Source organism: Monodon monoceros, unplaced genomic scaffold (assembly GCF_005190385.1).
Source record: "Monodon monoceros isolate NGI ecotype Baffin Bay Population unplaced genomic scaffold, NGI_Narwhal_1 Super_Scaffold_14, whole genome shotgun sequence".
Taxonomy (NCBI): Eukaryota; Metazoa; Chordata; class Mammalia; order Artiodactyla; family Monodontidae; genus Monodon; species Monodon monoceros.
In genome coordinates, this window is record NW_021703770.1 from 68,979,398 (window position 1) to 68,998,546 (window position 19,149).

The 19,149-nt window shown below is 47.1% G+C and overlaps 1 protein-coding gene across 3 annotated transcripts in view; it reads left to right on the top strand.

The window, feature by feature from the left end:
- CA8 (carbonic anhydrase 8) overlaps positions 1-19,149 on the top strand; it is a 212,338-nt gene that overhangs the window by 47,600 nt on the left and 145,589 nt on the right. For all 3 annotated transcript variants that reach the window (XM_029222670.1, XM_029222671.1, XM_029222673.1), the window contains one exon: positions 918-1,005. In XM_029222670.1, the coding sequence (XP_029078503.1) occupies positions 999-1,005 (7 nt within the window). In that variant the 5' untranslated portion in view covers positions 918-998. The remainder of the gene's footprint in view (positions 1-917; positions 1,006-19,149) is intronic.

A 19,149-nucleotide genomic window follows, 5' to 3' on the forward strand; every position in this document is an offset into this window, starting at 1 on the left:
TGTAGTTGTAAAAGTTCACCTTCAAACTGATTCTATCATTTTGTGGGCAAGGACACAGCACTGGCTAGAGCCAGGTTGTATAGAATTCACATCTTCTTGTTCTGAGTTTAAGGCTCTTTCCATTATAATTGATGACACAGAATCATTTCCTTCAGTGAACAGCACCCCAAAGGCAAATGTGTAGACAGGTAGAGGTGAGCAGCTGGCTTAGAACTCAGCCCGAATTGGGATCCAATCCTGGCTCTGCTGGTGCCAAGCTGAGGGACCTTGGGCAAGTTAATTCAGCATTCTGAGTATCAATGATTTTCCAGCTGAGAAGCTGAAATAATAATAAAAGCAAATAATGAGAATTATTACCATATAATAAAGTGGTAATAATGCACATGAAGTACACAAAGAGATGAGTCAAATAATAGCTTTTATTACATATATATGTATCACGTCATTACGTAGCCACTGGGTCATCAGCCTAATCAGTGGAGACAGAAAAACTGGATGGTCAAGGCTTGTGAGGATGCGTAAGAATTCTCTGTTCATAGAACAGTGTGTTATCACATTAGCCTGGTGGCTCTCATGGAAGCTTTCGGTTGGAACATCATTTTGGTGGTACTGAATTATATATTTCATAGTTATTTGCTCCAATGGTGTTCTATTTGAATTCCTGAAAAGAAAATGATGAGCTTGAAAACTAAGTTGGAAAAATAAGTAATTAGATTGAGTGTAGGTCATGGTGAACCTGTTTTTTGAAAATGTCCCCCTTTTGAGAATACAAACAAATCCTGTATCTGTATAGGACTTTGAGTGTATGAAGTACTTCATATCTATGAGCTCATCACATCCTCATGATACTTTATGAAATAGTGTGTTATTTACGTTTTCATACATGAAGAAATTGAGCCTCAATTTATTTTTATTAGAGTCCCATCTAGGATTCTAATTTCCGGACTTCCCTTCCACGTGGTCACCAGCCCTGGAGAAATGATGCCTGTATGTGACTAATGAAAGGTAGGCTTCTGACAAACATGTGCTTTTCTTGCCAAGTGCTTTCTTCATCAGGCTGTTACATGTCGTGGTTGACAACTACAGTGACAAGCACTAAGAGAACGCCTCCTCTGTGTCTGAGACCGTGTCAGTGTTTTTTTTTCCTTTTTTTTTTTGTGGTACGCGGGCCTCTCACTGCTGTGGCCTCTCCCGTTGCGGAGTACAGGCTCCGGACGCGCAGGCTCAGCGGCCATGGCTCACGGGCCCAGCCGCTCCGCGGCATGTGGGATCTCCCCAGACCAGGGCACGAACCCGTGTCCCCTGCATCAGCAGGCGGACTCTCAACCACTGTGCCACCAGGGAAGCCCCCGTGTCAGTGTTTTTATGTGTGTGTGCCAGGCATTGCTTATTTGCTCTTAGACCCAGTGTCACCCTTTTTCTCTGCTCTGTATCTCCAGGAATTACCTTTCCCAGGCCACCCTGTCTTCTGACCTCTCCCTCCTCCAGGCAAGGAGACTACAGGGTGGTGAAGGCCTTTCTCCCCATTCCCATCTGCCTTGTGTGGGCTCTCTACATCCAGCTAGTTCTTCTCTGTGGTGTTAATTCTCCTGCCCCACCATGGTCCTAGCTCCTGCTAGGGACCCTGACGCCTGGACTCTGTACAACTACCACCTTCCTTTGACCTGCCGGCAGCCAATCTCAGGATGAGCTCTTTATTCTGTTTGGTTCCTCTTAGTTCTTCCATCCCCTGTGGAATCAAACCCCTGCCTTGAATCCTGTCTGTGTGAAAGACCTGGAGTGGTTTTGTTTCATGACCAGTCCATGCAGCTACAGCATGATATTTACATCTGACTTTGACAGCTTTCCTGGGAGGAGGTAATACTATTATCTCCATTTACAGACAAGGAAATTGTGACTCGAAAGATGCAAATGATGTGGCCTGTCTCAAATAGTCCATAAATGGGAGCGCTGGGGCTCCAATCCAGCACTCCCCAGAGGACAGGTGACTCTGATTGAGTGCATTCCAGTGTCAGGCCTTGGGACCTGAGGGTGCCTATATGCACCATCCCTTGTGGCCCTCACAGCCTCCCCGGTTACGGATGAGCACCCAGAGTTCAGAGACGTTAGCTCACCAAAGGTGCAAAGCTGGTAAGCAGCAGAGAAGAGATTCAAACCAGATCTTTTCTGACTCCAAGCTTGTTTTCTTTCAACTCCTACAAGCGCTTCCCAAAAGGTAGTGTGTATCACAGCTGCAGCACTGTGGTGTGGTTGAGATATAAATTCCTAGTCCCTTACCCCCAGAAATTCCAGTTCAGTAGTTTTGAGAAGGGGCTCAGGAACAGGCACTTTGCACATCTGCCCTAAGTGATGCTGAGGCAGAGGGTGTGGGAACGGCATGGGGCCAACCTCAACCTCCATGCCTCCCGCCACCCACCTGTGACACCCATGTAGCCTCTGCATCCTCTCCCCACCTGCCTCAGTTTCCTTGTCTGTAAAGTGAAAGGTTGGACTAGATAATCTCCAAGGTGATCCTAGGTCTCTGCTGAGTCCCCTGTGCTGCCAAGGGGACCACTGCTGTGCCACTGAGCCCTCCCAGGGCACAGCTGAGGGCTGGGGGTCTGGGGTTTCTCATGGATCCCCCAGGCTGCGAGATCCGACAGGAACCCTGTGGCTTAAGAGTAAAGGGAAGCCCTGTTTATTGGTTTGCAGTAGTTGGCAAACTGGCATTTAAAAAAGGAAGTGAATTGTGGGGTACGGGTTTTAATTCAGGGAGATACTCGACGAACTCAGTGTTTGCCCTGAGAGGTCATTAAATAAGTTTTGTTCCCACACTCTCTGGAAAAATGATGCTTCATTAAAATGGCAACATGAGGTGTAGAGAAAACGGTGAAATTGGGAACCCTGAAAAGACACATTCACTAGGTTCCACTTAAAATGTAAAAGGAGTGTAAAGAAAACAAATGGACATTTTCTTGAGGCAGCTGAGCGATACAAAACACAGGCATCTTTGTCTCCTTCTTGAAAACTTCCACAATGGGTTCTCCTTTCTTCCTCTTGACCAATCTCTACTTCTAAGAGGTGTTGAGTTTCCGCCAAACTTTCTGCTCCGCTCGCATCAAAGGCTGCCGTGTCGTGAATAGTCAGCTCTCACCTACCGATCCTCACCTACCGACTCCTGCCCAGCGCACTTAGGTCATTCACCATAATTAGCTCATAGACAGAATTTCCGGGCGGGGTCCGGGAGCATCAGTCACAGGGATGAAGGGGAGGTCGGTGCGTGGGAACCGCGGCAGGTGCCGGGCGCAGAGCGCGCAGTGGTCCCTACGACCCAGTCGCCGCAGATCTGCCCGCGCGATGCTGCGATGCTGCGATGCTGCGATGCTGCCTCGGTTCCCCTCCGGCCACATCTGTGCTCGACAGACAGGTCGTGTTCGTTTCCACACAGCCTCAGAGGTGCAGAATACCCCATGGGGGGAGGCAGGCGAAGTTTCTGTTTCTGCTGTCTCATGCCCTCTCTACCTGGTTTCCAAATGCGTCTGGCTTCCAGGTTGGGGTTTTCTTCGTACCGTTAGCGGTTCTGCGCTTGGGGGTGGGGATGGAGTTGGGGGTTGGCGTGTTTAACAACTAATGGTACGAGGGAGACTTGGCTTCTGCTTTGGGCCCCGCTGCTTTCTCCTTAAAGCCCTGATTTCTCGTGTTTCATTGTTTCATCTATAACATGAAGGTGATGGTTCAGAATTATTAGCTAATAATGAATAAGAGCGAGGTCAGAACACTTTGAAAATACAAAATAACTTTATGTATGACATCCTCGGTTGCTGTTTACTAATATCCTTTACCGGGAGTCTGGGGTCTTGTTGGTGCAAGTGCCCCAGGCGGCCTCTTCCCCCGAAAGCTGGTTCCTGCTCTCTGACGCTGCAGAAAGCGCTGGGGCCTGCGAAACTGTGAATTCAGCGCTAACCTAAGTCTGGTCGTTTTTGATGCCTGTATACTGTGTGCCTGTTCTCTGGGACCACCTCTCAGCACCACCTTGCCCAGCAGCTGAGTGCCCTGCCCTGCATAGGGCAGGAGGAGGGCTGGACTCCAGGGCAGGAGGAGGGCTGGACTCCAGCTCAGGGCGAGGGCCTGCTCCCGGGGGCTGTGGGCCGCTGCGCCTGGGGCACTTCCAGATCCTGCAGGGCAGAGAGGTTTTCCTGGGGGAAGGGAGGGCACTTTGACACTAGAGAAAGCAAGTGGCCCAAACCTAGTGAAGTCTAAAGCAGCATCAGGTCTATGCTGTCCCCTGGTGGTCGTATATTGTACTACAGTCAGCTCTCGGAGTCTCTGTGAAGTTACAATGAACTCTTCTTTTTCTATCCTGCAGTATGGAAGTCCAGAGACTTCAGGAGTCAGTCAAGATAGCCTAAGGGCAATGAAAGCATAGATCTAAATCTTCTCATGGGCCTGAATATAGAACTTTTACTGTAGGAGCCATTTAGTCTTTACCTGGTAAGGTGTATAAACTAGTAAACAAGGCCAGAATAAAAATGACGCATTTGATGGATTTAAATTGGTTTAGACGGTTATAATTAAAATCATATTATTTAGTCTATTTTGAATTTAGTCTATTTTGACTTTTACCAAGTTTGTTTTCGAGTTCCATCTCATTTTTATGGTTTTACAATAGTTTGGGGGGGAAGAGAATGATATAGTTTTAATCCCTGTTTCACTGATACGGAAAGAGACAGGGGCCTAAAGTCTCTGCAGAGTCAGGGTTAAAGGTCTCTGGGTCCCAAATCAGAAGTCATAAGTGGGACAGGGTGACCAGGGGCAGACCTGGAGAGCTTTCCTCTTGGATTCACGGCCTCACGCCCTCCACTTCTGCACATTCCTGTCACTCGCACTAGGAGTGTTTCTAGTCAGCTGTGTACGCTATGTTAGGCATTTCAAATATGTTTCTGGAAGTTGTCAGGGCTGTTCTCTGTGAGGCCTGAAGGCAAAATTCAATGTTTGTAGTAAATAAGTACTAAAATTATACCAGCTATTGAGAGGATGGATTATTTCCAGCTTGCTTAGCCATATTGGCTGAGTGTTGAATTCAGCAGTGGTGCCAACATATTATACACAAGAATTCTGTATTCCTGGGCTCTGAGAATCACACTGAAGGTGGTGGTGCAGAGTCTGCTGGGCAGGATATCAAGTTGTGGTCAGCAGGGTTCAAGAAGTTTATGGAGATGCAACAGAAGGTTCTGGAAACTTTGCTGGGATGGCACTTCCCTTGGACTAGTTCCTGGAGACTGATATAGAGGAGACGGGCAGCATCAGAAGCTAGACTTACAGTGTTTTACAAACCGTGGGCTCCAAGGAATGTTTGTTCCTGGAATCAAAGCCACCTCTATGTGGGATTCTCTCTTCCCATCTCTCTAAGTCTCTGTTATGGGCTGAGTTGTGTTCCTCCAAAATTCCTACACTGAAGTCCTAACCCCGGTGTCTGAGAATGTGACTTTATTTGGAGACAGGGCCTTTAAAGAGGTAATTAAGTTTAAACGAGGTCATTAGGGTGAGCCCTCATCCAGTATGACTGCTGTCCTTATAAGAAGAGGAAATTAGGACACAGACATGCACAGAGGGAAGGGAAGACCATGTGAGGACGCAGGGAGAAGGTGGCCAAGCAAGCCCAAGGAGAAAGACTTCTGCAGAAACCTACCCTGCTGACACCTTGATTTCAGACGTCCAGCATCCACAATTGTGAGGAAATAAATGAATGTTGTCTAAGCCAGCCGGTCCATGGTACTCTGTTACGGCGGCCCGAGCAACTAAAAGAGTCTCCTTTTGGATTTAGGGAGCATGACTGAAGGGCCCATCCACTCAGAATCAACGCCAACCAAGTGAAAACCACCAAGCCACTCTGTAAGGAACGAAAACATCTTGAAAAAAAGGAAAGTGACCTGTGAAATAACATCTGGTTTGAATGGCATCCAGTATCTCTTACTAGACAAGATATACTAGCATGATTTCTGGAGAAAAGCCCAAATACGTGCCCCAAATATGTACACCACAGTAAGGATTGCATATAAATCTTTTTTCCCCTGGCTCGATAGTGTCCTGTGGGAGGAATCCAAATAGTATGAAACATGTCTTCAAGTCTTAGTGAGTCATGCAGCCAAGTTTTATGGAGTCAAGCTACAAAGCTATCAATTACTGCAAGAAAAAAATATTTGCCTATGTCACCCTTAATTTTTCTTTAAGCTGCTCTGAGATATCTGGTGTTTAGCTTACAGGTTACATTATTTGATGAAGCTCTACAAAAGATTTAGTAAAAAAAAGGAACCTAAGCACCCAAGACTTGGAACCCAGCAAATGCAGCTATTCTGCTTGGTTTCATCAATGGTGGCCACGAGGTTGATGTTGGTGATGAGATAATTTTTACTGAGTGTTTCTCATGGCAAAGGCACTAAATTAAGTGCTTGAAATAGGTGACTTAGCTTTCACAGAAACAGATAGATAGATAAGACGTGGTGTAAGGTAGCTGTTCAGTCTTGGTCCCCGCTACTACTCAGCCTTGGGATCTTGAGCAAAGTACTTTACTCTCTGTGACTCAGTCTTCTCATTTCAAAAGTTCGTTGTTAATGCACGAAGTGCTTGCAATAGCCCCTGGCACAGGGTAAGGTTTCAGTGAGTGTAGGCTGCCGGTGTTTTTCTTTCTTCCTTTTTTTTATTTCATTTTTGGCTGTGTTGGGCCTTCATTGCTGCGTGTGGGCCTTCTCTAGTTGCAGCGAGCGAGGGCTACTCTACATTGAGGTGTGTGGGCTTCTCATCGCGGTAGCTTCTCTTGTTGCGGAGCACGGGCTCTAGGCTTGTGGGCTTCAGTAGTTGTGGCACATGGGCTTCAGCAGTTGTGGCTCGCGGGCTCTAGAGCGCAGGCTCAGTAGTTGTGGTGCATGGGCTTAGTTGCTCCATGACATGTGGGATCTTCCTGGACCAGGGATCGAACCCATGTCCCCTGCATTGGCAGGTGGATTCTTAACCACTGCACCACTAGGGACGTCCTGGTGTTTTTCTTAATGTCCTCAGATGAGGAAACAAAGGGCAGTAGAGATGTGAGGCACTTTGCTCAGTACCTCATGTACCACTGTGGAGGGGAGTCTAGGCCGGCACAGCGCTCAGGCTCTCCAGCACCTCCCATTTGGTGATACTGTCCTTTGCAGGTACTTGTGACCTTATTCTTTCTGAGACACACATGAGGGTGATTTTTTTTTTGCAGTACGCGGGCCTCTCACTGTTGTGTCCTCTCCCGTTGCGGAGCACAGGCTCCGGACGCGCAGGCTCAGCGGCCATGGCTCACCGGCCCAGCTGCTCCGCGGCATGTGGGGTCCTCCCGGACTGGGGCACGAACCCGCGTCCCCTGCATCGGCAGGCGGACTCTCAACCACTGCGCCACCAGGGAAGCCCTCAAATGCCTTATTTTGACCATGCTTCTGCTACATGGCTGCTCTTGGAATGTAGAAATGCCTCGGATGCTAGGACTGTGATTCCCAGACATTTCTTCCATCGAGGAAACGACTGGCTCCTATGGAAGAGCCCTGCCCCAGGGCTCTCAGCTTTACCACTACTGCACAGGCTGCTGGTGGTTTATTCTTCCCAAGAAATCACTTGCTGTGTATACACACCTGGCAGGAACTGAACCACCTGCTAAATGACAGTGTAGACAAGGGGTGGCCGCAATGCCATTGTTTCCTGGCTGGCGGTTCTCAGGCACACTTTCTAGATGTTAATTCCAAGGGCTCTGTTTGCTCCTTTTGGGGTAAAAGAAAGAGGCAAAAGGCCCATTGGAAGCTTAGACTTTGGAAATGAGTGAGAGCATAATGATGCTAAAGAGAAAGATGACATTTTGCTAACAATGACACGGTGAAGGTGTAGAGTTATTGTTGAAATGGGAAAGAATTGGCTGTTTACTTAAAAGATGGGAAGGAAGGTTGGGAGTCTACATAAAAAGGAAAGTGTGAGTTCCAGAGAGCCATCTGCTTGCTAGTTATGGAACAAATAGAAATTGAAGTTTGCACATTACAAAGCACTTTCAGCACCCATGCCTCCATGCACCCATGCACCCATCCCTTTGTTATCTATTTATTCAGCACTTCCCCGCTTCCATCCTAGGCCCCAAGGATGCAGATGTAGAAAAAGGAAAACCTCAGTCCATTCAGTGGGGCAGGCATCGCAAAGGGTAATTACAGTGTGGTGTGGCAGGAGCCGTACAGGGGCCATTGCTGGGATGTTGGGGGCATAGAAGAAGGTCTAAGTCAGGAAATGTATATGGAGTAGGAACATTTCATTAGGATCTTGCAGTATGTGTAGGAGTTTGTTGTGTAGATGAGAGGAAGGATTGCATTTCAGGTACATGCAAAGCCTGGAGTTACAAGCGAAAAGGAAGTGATCTTGTGGGGTCAGGGGAGGCGGAGCCCTTGGCTTTGACTGGCTCTGTGGTGCTTACAGCCAAGCAGCATTAGGGATTAGGGAGAATCAGCCCAGCTAAAGCCAGGAGGGGGAGACGCTAACTTAAGCTCCCTCGCCGTGCCCTCCTGGGCCTTCCTGAACCGTCCTCCTTTGATCTGTTGGAGGGAAGGGGCTCTGAAGGTATTTGTTTAGTGAAAGAGAAAAATGAATAACAGTTTAAGAGAGTTGTTCTCACCCAGGGCTGCACTCCGGAATCTCCTTGGGAAGTTTTTGAGATTTACGTGGTCAGACCATTGTCCAGAAGCTCCGACTCAGAGGCCTGGGTGGGCCCAGCGCTGACCCGCTTGACAGAGCTTCTGAGGTGCGTCCTTGGTAGAGACCATCTGCTATATGTGTTTCCTTTACCAGGAGTATCTGCCTGCGGGGGGAAGGGATATCGGGTGCCCTACGTCCCTCTCAGAAGATGGGCCCTAAGGAACCTCTCGGAGGGAACACGTTCTGTCTCCCCTGTGCTGGGTGTAAACTCTAGCGATAGGACCGCCACCCGCTTCCCACCAAGTGCAGCTCAATTCCAGGAAATACTTTCAAGTAAGATTTTCTAATCTCCTCTAGGGTCTCAGACTCCATTTACATCATACTTTCTGTTAATTTTTATAATCTGGTTTTATCATCAAGTTGGAGGCTGAGAAGAGGCACATCCAGGGCTTGTGAGTGCTGGCTCTGCTCCGTTTCGTGACCGAGTGCTGATTCCATGGGGTGTTCACGCTGTAAAAACTCAGCGCGCTGCCCACTTACCATGTGTGTACTTTTCAGTCAATATGTGATATTTTTCCAGTTTCTTTTTTATTAATTGAAGAATAGGTGATTAACAAAGTTGTGTTAGTTTCAGGTGTACAGCAAAGTGATTCAGTTATATATATATATATATAATATATATATATTCAGCTTTATATATATGTATATTTCAGATTCTTTTCCATCATGGGTTATTACAAGATACTGAATATAGTTCCCTGTGCTGTACAGTAGGTCCTTGTTGTCTATTTTATATATAGTAGTGTGTATCTGTTAATCCCAAGTTCCTAACTTATCCCTCCCCTTGCCCTTTGGTAACTGTAAGTTCATTCTCTGTGAGTCCATTTCTGTTTTGTAAATAAGTTCATTTGTATCATTTTTTTTGATTCCACATATAAGTGAGATCATATAATATCTGTCTCTCTCTGTCTGACTTACTTCACTTAGTATAACAATCTCTAGGTCCATCCATATTGCTGTAAATGGCATTCTTTCAATAAGTGAATCATTTTAGAGCTGAAGTCGTAATGAATGCAGAGCCCGTGTTCCCCTTGGCCAAACCCCTCGCGGTGGGCATATTCCCAGGACGGCCCCGGGCGGCTCTGTGCTTTGGCCGGGACGTACCTCGCGGTCCAGGCAGCGGCACAGTCCCCCATGTGTGGAAGGCTCCACGGGCTGTGGGAAGGGCAGACTTGGGCTTCCTGACTTTTGTCCATTGATGGCCTCACTCACCGAGTTGCATTAGCTTGGTTTTGTAGGCTGGATGAGACCACTGGCAACCTTCTGATGTGTTTTTTCAGCCCGAGTAGAGGCTGGTAACTAAGCCAGGAATTCCCAAACTTTCCCAGGCCAGCGCGGAGACACACTGGGACGTCTTTTTCTTCTCCCCCGTCCATCTGCAGGCCAAGTGCGCATCGGTCAAAGGCAAACTCTGAATTGAGCTTTGTGCCAGTCTCTGGAAAGACACCCAAGAGCGTGTGATGGGGAAAGTGACAGTGGCGGTGGCAGCGACATCTGCAGTGCCAGCCCCGTCCCTATCTGCCACAGAACGCGTGTGGGCACGCTTTATGAGAACAATCCACCCGCCAGAGAATGGGGCTTTTGACATCAGCTGAGGCCCGGGCTGCCTTACAATGAGAGGCCTGTCGGTGAAAGGGAGACTGTTTAATGAACTGAGAATCAGAGGCCAGCTCTGGCCATCTGGACTGAGCATCTTTGGAGCAACTCTTCATTGTAAATGGCTACACTGAAGCACGTTGCCTTTCCAAGAAAGCAATTGCAACAGTAAATTCATATTTCAAAATTGTGCACAATAAACTCATATTTCAAAATCGTGAACTTTTAGATATTTGTGTGTGTGCATGTGTTGGAAAGCATTGTATAAAGGTTAGATATTACCATCTTAATTAGCACGGAAGCCTGAAAAAGCATCCCACTTTTGGTTCTGAGGTCAGTAATGATAATGGCTTTTTCCTGACACGGGGTAGCCATGTCCTGTCAAGGATGTGAAAACACTCTCTGAAAATGAAATCCATTAAAGCCCTAATGATCAGGTGAGGGAGGCAGGTGATCATGATTGTCACCACTTGGCTGGCAAAACACTGAGACCCAGGGAGGATGATGACTCATGACCAAGGTCGAGTGGCAGGTGGGGGGTGGAGCTGATAGCTAATTGTGTCCTCCAGCCCCAGGCGCTGGGGAAGGACATGCAAAGCTGGGGCTGACTTTTCCTGGCAGGCTCGCTCTTCGCAGCCGGAATGCAGGTGGCACTGTTGTGATTCCTGGCGTAAACTTCAATGCATCAATGAGCATGTTGGCTGGCGCCAGGCCCCAGCTGAGTGTCACAGTGCAAGACCCGGGCTTAAGCGGTGCGTGCCGAGGTTCTCCTAGCAGCGTCTCATTTATTAGCTGTGTTGGAAAGAAATCCTTCGCAGCTAACCGGGTACCTCTGGATTTTAACAGCTGTGGTTTATAAGGGATTGGGGAGAGGGTTGTTTTCAAAGTGCCTTTCAGAAAGTATCACCTTAGAGGGGAGTTTCCCTTCTGATCCAGGAGGACGACTGGCACCAGTTCTCTGCTCAGAAAACCAAGCCCGCAAGAAATATCAGGTTCTATTTTCTTACAACCCATTTTAGCAAGTGTGCCTTCACACCACCTTCCCGTCTCTTCCCCTTTGTTGGCAACAGTCCCGATTGGAAGGGTTTTAAGTCCAACGTGTCTTAGAAGGTGCCCCGCACAGACTGCGTGGCTGGGGGCTGGCAGTCGCGGTTGGATCGGGGGACCTCGAGGGTCCCTTCCAGTCTGAGATGTTATGACTTCAGAACGAATGCGTCTCAACTCCCAACATGAAACGGGAATAACTACCAATTACCGAGTACTTTCTGTGTTCCAGCCCTGTGCTGAGATCTTAACGTGTTACTCTGAATTCTAACAAAATTGTTGTGAATATCACCCCCAGTTCACAGATGAAGAAACTGAGGTTTAGAGAAATTAAAAACCTGTCTGATAACACTGGTTTAAGATTTCGTAAGTGACGGTTCCCTGGAAGTTGAGACCAGACCAGGCTAATTCCGTGCTCTAAACCCACAACTTAACTAGGACGAACTTTAGTCGCCTTGTGGTTCCCTCTTGTCAGATGAGCTCAGATCTCCAGCTCTCAGGGTAGCTGTTGCTAGTCTCTTGTCAGACTCAGTGTTGAAATCAGAGAGGAAAACCCCAGACAAAGGCTGCGGAGGTCCTGGTGCACGAAAACTCTCAGCTTCCCATCCTCCTGCCAGTCGGAGATTCTCTAACTGTAAATACAAATGCCCTTGAAGAGATAACGCATTAATTGTCATCCATTAACACTATTGTGTAAATTAGTGTAATTTAGCAAATGCTCGGAAGGAAGAAACTCAAGGTCCGTAGGTCCAGATTAATTCCGACATGGGCACCAGCACTGGGGAACTCTGAGACGTCTGTTCAATAAAGATTTGTTGACTTTAAAGATTTGTTGACTTTTTGTTGACTGGAAAGTTTTGCTTTCCAGTGGGTCGAAAGCATAATATTTTTTAGAAGGAATGCTTAAAATTCTGACCTGTGTGTATGGAGAGCACGTATAATAAACTACAATTTATTTTAAAAATATGGTCTGGGAAGTCAGATTTATTATACATGTAAATATATTTTTTCCACAAAAGGAGATATCTATATCTATATATCTTTATCTATATTACATGTAGACATCTATAGCTGTCTCTTTCTCTCTCTGTATATATTTGCTTTTTGTGAAAAAGTTATCCCTACCGTCTGATCCCAAGGGAATATTATTTCTCATCCAGTCTGTGACTAACTATTACAAAGTAATGCTTCCTGTCTTTCGAGTGGGGTACAGGTTCAGTAGCAGTCTACCCGGACTACTTTTAGCTGTAAATGTTTTGTGACATCAAAAGTCACTTCTCTTCCACAATTAGCTCTAGGGGTTTTATGCAAATAGTTAAAACTTCTTTGTCATAAAGGAGATGATAATAGCCAAGTGGCCTTAAGCCGTGTGAAATATGCAAGTACAATCTAACACTCATGGTGAAAAAGACAATATTTTAGAATAATTCAAGCTTTGCAGTTTGTTTTAACTTTGGAATGAAAATGAACTCAAAAGTTAAAAAAAAAAAGGAAAATGGCTTTATTAGATGTCAGGGTGTTGAGACACAAAGTATACAAGCAGAACCTGCAAGAATATAGGTTCACCTCATCACTCAATGCCCATTAAAAAATCAACACCAAGCTCAGATTTCGTCCATGAAGCTAATATTTTTTTCAGCTTTTATGAGGATTTTTCCAACTTTGATGTTTTCCGAAATCCACTGCAGGCTCAGCTGGAAGTTGCCTGATGATGCTGAGTGAGGAAGATGTCAGCCTGCCTCCTGCTGGCCGCCAGGAAGACCAGGTTGGTCCGAGCTGGGTCGGGGCCTGCTGACAGTGCGTCCCGGGCGGCCCCAGGACACCCGTCGGCAAGGGTGTCACTGAGGCTCTGCAAATCCTGTAAAGTGAACAAAAACCCCCGAATCTGATATAGATCTTTCTCGCTGACATTTTAACATTTGAAAGATGTCATGAAAATTTCAGATGGATACGTAGAGAGGCAAGATCTATTCTACTTTTAATACCTACGAGTAGTTCTTTCTCTTTTTTTTTTTCAACAAGAAAAGGGAGCATAGCAAAACTACTTTGGAAACTATGAGCAGTGGAAGTACCTCGTTAGATGGGGATGCAGGAAGGAAGGGTGTGGCGAGTGGGGCTGCCAGGGCTGCACGGCACACTCCCCTGCCTGGTGCTGTGTGTTCTGAAGGCAGCATCCTTCAGCAGGGCTCGGTGGCACTCGGCTCCTTAAGGGGTACGTGTGCTCCAAGGCTACTGCAGGTGGAAGGCTACTCTGCATCTCTGAGTTTTTCTGGAACTGTTGCTCTTCCCTTCTCCTTTATATAATTTGACCCCTGGCTGCTGTTCTGATCAGTAGTATTGCCTCAATATACTGAAAGGGGAAAATATTGGTGAAGTCAATCCATCAGTCAATCAAGCAATAAATTTTGATGTGATGTAATGAAACATCTGGTGCAAGAGAGTCTGGCTAAAATAGGATTTCGAAGGGATAATAATGGAAATTTAATCACGAATCTATGTATTTTCAACACTGACATTTCACACAAACATTGGTTGTAAATCTCCAACGTCACAATGTTTTTGTCTTATTACATCTCATTAATTATCTTGTTAAAATAATAGTGTAAGTCTTCCAAAATTCTTTTGGAGCTGGCTGGATAAGTAAGATAAGTAAATCCTAAATTAGTGAAAGAATATACATTTCTCTTTGAAGTTAGGTCACATCCAACTGAAGAAGCCCTAAATTACTCCCCATCTCAACTCTAATTACTTCTTTCCTTCATCCCTTTTTTTTTTTTTTAAGATGTTGTGGGTAGGAGTTTATTAATTTATTTATTTTTGCTGTGTTGGGTCTTCGTTTCTGTGCGAGGGCTTTCTCTAGTTGTGGCGAGCGGGGGCCACTCTTCATCGCGGTGCGCAGGCCTCTCACTATCGCAGCCTCTCTTGTTGCGGAGCACAGGCTCCAGACGCGCAGGCTCAGTAGTTGTGGCTCACGGACCTAGCTGCTCTGCGGCATGTGGGATCCTCCGAGACCAGGGCTCAAACCCGTGTCCCCTGCATCGGCAGGCGGGCTCTCAACCACTGCGCCACCAGGGAAGCCCGCCCCTTGTTTTTATCGAGTCACTGTTCTACTCGCTCAAGCAGAACGTTTGGGGACCCATCATTTATTCATCTCTTTGTTTTCCTGACCAGCAAGTATTTATTAACACTAAACGTTACACTCTGGCACCTGTCTTCCCGGGTTCTAGACTCAGACTACAACAGCGAAAAAAACCGATAAAAAGTCTCTGCCTTCTTGTAGCTTACGGACTGGTAGTTTAGAAAGTCAATAACAATGATAAATAAATTTTAAATTGGGTAGTGATATATCTTTGCGTGGCCGGCTCTGCTTCTGGGTGTCTGGGTGTCTCTTCTGTCTCTTATAAGGACACTTGGCATTGAATTTAGGGTCCGCCCAGGTTATCCAAGATGACCTCATCTCAAGATCCACGATTTAATTCCATCTGCAAAGACCCTTTTCCCAAACAAGGGCACAATCACAGATTCCCGAGATTAGGATGTACATATATCTTTTTGGGGGCCAGCGTTCAACTCTCTACAGGGGAGAACAAGAAGAGCTGTTTTTTTCAGTTTTCAACTGGAGGGCCTTTCTGTTAAGGTGGCTTTGAATAAAGACCTGTTAAGAGGCAGGGGAGGGAAGCACGCGGACTCTGGAGCTGAGAGCCCAGGAAGCGGGAGGGGTTGTGACGGCCTGGCCTGCGTTGTAAAGGCCAGAGAGCAGACAGAAGGGGCGAAGGCAGAGACAAGGAGAGCGGGTTGGGCTCGACAGGAAGCCAGGAGCGGGCGGCGGCCCGAGCCCCCGTGGCTGCTGCAGACGTGGTGAGAGGTGGCTGGGCTCTGGCCGTGTTTTAACGATGCTGCCAACAGGATTTGCTTGTGGACCAGATTGGGGGTGAGAGGAAGCGGAGTCAAGGGTGACTCCACAGTTTGGGCCTGAGTTACTGGAAAAAATACAGTTGATGTTTACGAGATGCAAAAGACCTGGGGTGTCAGAGACCTAGTCCTGGGTGCTCGGCTGTGAGCTAGGGTTTTGGGGCTGGAGTCGGCTTCTGGTCATCTGGATTCAGGCGGTGCTTACACAGCGGGGCACACAGTCTGGGACAGGCGGGGTCTGCGCTGGAGATTCGAATCTGGGACCTAGAGCATAGAGAGGAGACTGGGGGAAACCTGCCAGCGTGGGAAGGAAAGAGAAGTGGTCCAGGGGCTGGGCCTGGGTCACTCCAATGCTTAGAGGTCCAGGAAACAAGGAACCGAAGGCGTCTGAGAAGAAGAAGAGGTGGGTGGGTGGGGGGTCAGGCAGCATGAGGCTGCAAGTCCAGGAGAGGAAGTTTCCACTTGCTCAGCTGCATCCTTCAATGTGGTTATTTCTCCCCTTCCGTCATTTCTTATTACGCCCTGTTCTTCCCATTTGCCTCGTCTTCCTCATTTCATCACCTCGCATTGCGGTGACAGTCCCAGCACCAGTTTGAGGCACAAAAAGTGGGATTTCAGAGCCCATTCCATCTGTCACAGGTGTACTGGTCTCTCCCTGGCTCATACCCATGGCTGTACGGTGGGGCAGGGGGCCCTTTGACCAGCTGATGGAGAGAAGAAAGGCCAAGCTTAGTTCACGCTGGGTCAGCCTGGAATGTGATGCAGGCTAAGACTGGACCACGGCTGTACTCCGGCCCCATGCAGGGGGGCCCTAAAGGACAGAGGGCAGGGGACATCCGAGGGGCGGGGAGTTGGAGGGTCCAACTAATCACCCTCTTAGTGTGTAAGGGGAACGGCCAAGGCACGTGGATTCCCGAGCAGTGGCCGATGGCCTGGCGGGATGGTCAGAGGCCCGCAAGGAGAAAGGCTGGACCCTCAGGGCAGAGCAGGTCTGGTGAAGAAGCAGGTGGACGGGCACCCAGTGTGAAGGGCTTTGTTCCTCAGGTGAGACCAACAGACAGCCTCCACCACTCACCAAAGCCAACCAGCCTCCCCATCGGGCTCCCCAGGGCTGGCCATGTGGCCTGACGATGGAGCAGCCCGGCTGGCAGGATTGGAGGCGACGTGTGGCCCATCAGCAGGCCCCCGGTCACCGAGACTACTGGCTGCAAGGGTCCAGCCAGGACAGGGGTGCACCTGCGTCACAGTCTACCCGCCCCATCTGCCCAGGGCTGCTGTCTTTGCTCCCTCACGGTGTGTTTCCCGAGAGCACGCCCTAAGGAACACTCTGCAGGCAAATAACTATCTTTGAGTTTTTCCGGGGAGCCTGGGCTAAGACAGGGAGGGACACGGAAGAAAGTGGAAAACAGGAAAAGAGAAATGAACATCCAACATGATGTCATTGACTGACAACAGAGAATGCTTCCTCCTGTCTGTATCTCTTTGTCTCTGTCTGTAGCCCACACAAGTACATGCAACTTTTATCTTAGAGCACGTTTTTCAAAACATCCACTAGGTGGAGAACTTGCATCAAGTTTGCCACTCAAGCAGTCCATAAATGCAGTTGAGGGAGCTGCATTTATGGACTCATTTATTTATTTATTTAACCGTTATTGAGATGAACTGATGGGTGCTAACCGACAAGATGCATTTAAGGCTCTTCTTAGTGGCCTAAGCTTTTCAAATATTATCGGCCCGAAAACATCATACAGAATTACATTACTCTTGTGATTGACTGTTAGTACGGGACGTTTTTAGGAGAAAATGATTAACTAGGTGAGGATAAGCTAAAATTTTTGCATAATCATTTTTGTTGAATGCTGACTCTTGATAAGTTTGTTATGATTTACTCTAAGCTCTTTTAGCTTTGCAAGATTTTGATTGTTTGTTGGGTTTTTTTGAATCTCTGGAAGTGTGTATTGATTGAATGATAACTGCAGATTAAGGAAATAATTTTATTCATTAAAAAGCTTCATCCATTGATGTGCTTTTTACATTTCAATGTTCAAACACTGGGCAAAGGAACTTCTTTTCATATACATTGTTATTCTTGCTGATTATTGAGAAAGTTTTATTGAGGTCACAGAATGTAGGTTAACAGAATTGAGTATACTGTGCGTTCTTGGTTGTAGCTCGGAATGGTAGGGATGCGTTCCTGATTCAGCTGCCAGCCATCCCTGTCCCGGGAGCACTGCCCCAGGAATCCTTGTTGCTTCCCCATGACGCTTCTGCATGGGCTTCTAGTCCTGTCACCAGTGTTAAGAGCCCTGGAAAGCAAGGGTTTCGCAGCCCTCGAACTCAGAGTGGTTTTTACAGTTGGACACTCTCAGTCCATTTGATGATAGGAAATACTCACTTTGAGCCACGATGGTGTGAAATATTTTCCTTCTCTTCCCTCCTGCCAAATTCCATTCTTCTCATTAATAGACCTGTACTACAAAAAATCATGCTCACTTATGATATTTTGGATTTTATCAGGTAACATTTGTGGGAATTTGTTTTCTCTTTGGAATGTAAGCACCTAGATAATACCCATATTTTGCCTCTTGACCTGCAAAGCCTCTAGTATTTATTATCTAGCTTTTACAGAAAAAGTTTACTGACTCCTGCTGTGGAGGGTATGTCCAACATTTTATGTAAAATAGTGTCTGAAGCATGTGAATTTTCTTCTGGAGAGAGGGTTCCTGGCTTTGCTTCATCTGAAAGGTGCATGTGAGCACCAAAATGTTAAGAACCACCAGTGTCACTGGATGGGGCCTATCCACTGCCTTTAGTAATAATAACGACGATGATGATGAAAGCTCAAATCATTATGGGGCCAAGGTACAAAGAATGATCAAAATATTACCCATCTGAATTTAAAGGGACCAAGTATAGGGCTGAATTGAATTATTAAAAATTTGCAAGCATCTCTTTAGTCATAATCACAAAGCTTATTATATTTTGCTGGGAATAGTGTAGGTGCTTAGTAAGTTGTAGTTTGATCAACTTTATGACATTATGTGAAAAACCGGAGCCTCCTTCTTTGATGCACTTGAGAAAAGCACGGTGCTTGGCACTGAATAGGTGTTTAATTTGGGCCCATGACTGAATGCCCCACATGAACACAATTCACTGGACATTTGAACCGTCAAAGGCACATAATTAGGGTGATGCAATCATTTATCCTTATGAATTTGGAGCTAACCTAACCAGGATGGCACTTACAAGGAGTGAGGCCATAAATAGTGTTTTTTGGCATTTCCTTCATTTCGTAGGGCCCACTTTGCAGTTTACGTAGTGACTGCAAGACTCTGAGGAATTAATGTCTTTTAGAAAACAGACAGGGACAGAGAACCTTCTGAGAACCAACCAGTGACTCCTTAGAAGGCAAATTCCATAATTTAGTTCTGTTCAATTACAATTTCTGGAAGGCCCAGTCTTCTAACCTTTTCAGATCCTACCCCTGTGAGTATTCAGAAAGACTAAACGGGTGTTGGTCACACCAAACACATCCTTCCTTTCTGGAGCTGGCTCCAGTTCATCCTTTCTGCAAAGCCGGGTGCAGACATGTGGTCATTACCACTCCCACTCACTGGAAAGAAGCAGGGGCAGAAAGGAAAACAGAGACGAGACCATTGCCTGGAATCAAAGCCAGTATATTCTTGCTCAGCACCCTGGGAAGCGCTGTCTCAAAGGACTGTCCTTGGGGCTTCCCTGGTGGCGCAGTGGTTGAGAGTCCGCCTGCCGATGCGGGGGACACGGGTTCGTGCCCCGGTCCGGGAAGATCCCACATGCCGCGGAGCGGCTGGGCCCGTGAGCCATGGCCGCTGAGCCTGCGCGTCCGGA